Source organism: Oreochromis aureus, linkage group 3, assembly GCF_013358895.1.
Source record: "Oreochromis aureus strain Israel breed Guangdong linkage group 3, ZZ_aureus, whole genome shotgun sequence".
In the NCBI taxonomy this organism is placed as follows: Eukaryota; Metazoa; Chordata; class Actinopteri; order Cichliformes; family Cichlidae; genus Oreochromis; species Oreochromis aureus.
Window position 1 is genome coordinate 69,016,626 of NC_052944.1, and position 3,666 is coordinate 69,020,291.

Below are 3,666 nucleotides of genomic sequence, written 5' to 3' on the forward strand. Positions count from 1 at the left end.
CGCACCTGCAAGTAACCCGTGTTCCTCCATGTTCCTGCCACTACTTAAGGCAACAGCTCTGTGCTACTCATCACTGGGTTGTTGTACTACTCTATAGTGTAGCCCCAGTTACAGATCCTGCCACTCACATAAAGAGCCAAAAAAAGAGCCAAGATACAATAAAACCTTTTACACACAGCTGACCATAACCAAGTCATATATGGATATATGATATATGACTTTTGTTTCCAAAGAAGATGCAAGCAATGTGTGTTTTAATGACATGATTCATATAATACCTTAGATACATGTAGGCAATTAGCCAATTGATGTTAGTTTGTCACTTTTGCGACAGTTTCGTCATGTCTGCCCCAAAAAACGTTTCTTGTGCTTTATAAACTTTTTTTCCTGTTGTGTTTTATTTCACGTGTGCTGTGTTTTGTGTGCTTCTCCAACTATTTTGCTTAGCTTTCATTATTTTTTGCTGCCAGCTGGTGGAAACAAATATTAAAAAATACAAAGCAAAAAGTATGTTACTACTTTAATATCACAGACGAGAGCTCAACGGAATAACAAACACAGAAAATGTTATTAATTTACCTTGTCCTTTTACTAGGTCAGACTTTATCAACAAGCAAACAATTTCTTTCCACACCATTTTAGTAAGAGTAAAAATAAGAATGTTTACATTGTGGATTTTAAATACTGCAGTGTGTGTGAATTACTCTTGGTCTCTGTCCCTATTAAGGAAACACCATATATATATATATATATATATATATATATATTTCCTTAATAAGGACAGTAATTATACTAGCAATTATGTTTCGCTACTTTTGTGTTTACAACAGGAGGAAGAGGAAAACACATTGTAAGAGAACACGACAATAACAATCACCACCAAAGCTAACAGACCACCTGCCAGTCCAATAAATCCTCCATCTCTTTCATCCTCGTTCCCCACGTCCTTATTCTCCTCATTTTCTTCATCTCTAGGCGCTGTGACCTCTTGTGTGTGACCTGCAGGTGAGAAACAGGTGTGAGGTGTCAGCTGTCAGGTAGGTGATGAGTGAAGAACAGAACAGAATCCATTTCCTCTTCAAACTGCTGTCAGACATTATCTACTGCACTCTGATCACATCACTCAGACCAGCTGCTTTCTACAAAGTCTCATCAACAACATCTTTAGAAACAAACATCAACAACCAGGAAGCAGCTTCACCTCTGATCACACACACACTCAACTCTACTCACTCACCTGGAGGAACAACTGTCAGCTTGATTTCATGCTTGATCTCAAAGGTAGGGCTGCTACTGTCTCTTATGTTTTGTGCGATGATACGGCACTCATACGTTCCAGTGTCTTTAATTGTGGTGTTGTACAAAATGATGGACATGTTCCCATTTTTCATCTGTGGATCTCTCAGTTCCACTCGATCTCTAAAAGTCGGATGCTGGAAGGTTTTATGTAGATGACCATCTCGGTAGAAGAAGACGTATCCATCCGACAGTAGATCAAGTCTTTTCCACTCTAACAGGACAAGTTTGGCTTTTTTAGGACCCTGACACTCCAGCTGGGCGTTCCTGTCTGCCTGCACATCTATCTCTTTCAAGCCTGAACAAAAGACAGAATGTGGAAGCAGGACACACCGTCTTTGTGAAGTTACAAATGCAGAAACAAGTAGAAAAACAACACTTTTTACCCCCAATCATATCATTATGACAGAAAAGCTACACATAACCCTGTGATCCAAATACTGTGTTTAGAACATTTCTTTCTTTTTCCTCACAGGTTTTTCATTTTGAACAAACTAAAATCAACGTCCTCTGTTTGACTCACCTGTAGATGCTGAACTCAGAGACAAAATGAAAAGGACAGTGAGAGAATTCATCTAGAACAGGTCGTGCAGACAGTTTGAGTTGCTGCAACCTGACCTGAAGGAAGAAATGTATAAATTGAACAACAACCTAGCTCACTGCTGAGAGCCTAGCTCATTCAGTTAATTCTGCTGTTTTATGAAACTCCTAAGATTACTGAGGAACAATAAGAGGATCTAAACGTTTGGCGTGAGGACTGATTTAAGATTATTAGGCTGGAGCCACATTTTTAGCAATAAAACAAGAAATTGAAATATTCTTTTCCTGAAATGAAAATCTTAAAAATACATATGACACAAGTTCAGCTGCAAAAATACTTCTGTTCACAACTGTCAGTCATAAAGTGACAATGAGCCTCTTCAGTCAATCCAGAAGCAGAGTTAGTATTTAATACATCTGGCCCCTAAAATTCCAACGTTCATAATGAAACATAATTTTTTTTTTAATTATTTATTTATTTTTTTAATTTTAATTTTATTTTTTTTACAGACCGTTCTCGTTATATGACATTACAAGACCTTTAGTTAGAAACCTTTGGTCTTGCAGTTCATCTTCTGCACATTGTATTTTCAACACATCCGGTGGCACATTGTTAAGGAGGGACTAGAGTAATGTAGTTCCAAACCAATATGCACAGCTCTTCTCTTTTCCTAAGTCCTTATCAATTCTTGTATGCACTTTTCCTTGACCTCTATGGTGCTTGCAGTGAGATAGATGAAAAGAGGTTAGGGATAGGAGAACTGAGAAAGAAAAGTAAGGTATAATGGCAACAACGTATTTCAGTATTATATTTAAACTGCTGTAAATGACCTAAAATCTATCATTTTGAGCGAGGAAGAACATTCATGTCACACCCCAGAAAAACGTCTACCTATACACAAAAATGTATTTAATTGTAGTAAAGAGTCTCAGTGTTATTATTATTATTATTATTATTATTATTATTATTATTATTATTATTATTATTATTTAGCATTATTAGTATTTTTCTTTTTCAGTGAGATGTGGCTAAGACGGCAGGAGAAATTTTGAATATAACATAACTGTTCTGGATGATTTAGATTACAGGCTAATAAAGAACGCAGATTAAGTACAATAAAGCAGTCATAAGAAAAATTTAACGTCATTTTTAAATATAAACCCTTTCTACATATACCAATATAAACAATTAAATTAGACATAAACGCACAAATTTAGCAAAGCGCCTCCAAATATCACCTAATCTCAGATTGAATGGACGTAATGAGCATCTACGTTATTAGAAACGATCTAAAAAAGTGATCCGAGCATCGACACGGGGTGTCATAGTATACTGCCGTCACTCTACACGGAGGAGTACAGGACATTTAGCCTACCTCGTGCGGTTCTTTTAGTTTAAATCGCCTTCATTGTGATGAAATTTGCTGACGTCCAAGTCTGTCTGACTTCTTCTTCGGTCAGAAGACAAGTCCGTGAGTAATCACAGAGAAACCTGCCTGTAGCCGGCTGTAGCTCCGCCCCTCACACTACCTTCATGGAACGATCCGGAAATTGACGTCACAATTTTTGAGATAATCCCCGTGACGACTGTGTGTATAACATCTAACACAGATTATTGGATTATTGTTAGATTATTACATTATTTATTTTTGTTTCAATTGGCAGCAAGCTATAAAACAGGACACCTATTCTGTGCTTGCTGACCTCATATCAAGTTCTGACCTTCATATTGTGGGTGTCCAAATTCATAGGCTGCATCCTCCTGAGGACCCGGCCTTCGCGGTCTGCATGGGCCGGGTGCAAGATGCAGCCTATGAATTTGGACACCAC

At 37.5% G+C, this 3,666-nt stretch overlaps 1 protein-coding gene across 1 annotated transcript; it reads right to left on the bottom strand.

The window, feature by feature from the left end:
* Nucleotides 1–505: 505 nt before the first annotated feature.
* Nucleotides 506–3,341, bottom strand: LOC116316648. The gene is made up of 4 exons (XM_031735265.2): nucleotides 3,213–3,341; nucleotides 1,820–1,914; nucleotides 1,238–1,594; nucleotides 506–999 (listed from the first exon to the last, which is right to left on the bottom strand). The coding sequence occupies exons 2-4, from the start codon at nucleotides 1,869–1,871 to the stop codon at nucleotides 800–802; spliced, it is 609 nt and encodes a 202-aa protein (XP_031591125.1). The 5' UTR covers nucleotides 1,872–1,914; nucleotides 3,213–3,341; the 3' UTR covers nucleotides 506–799.
* Nucleotides 3,342–3,666: the final 325 nt, after the last annotated feature.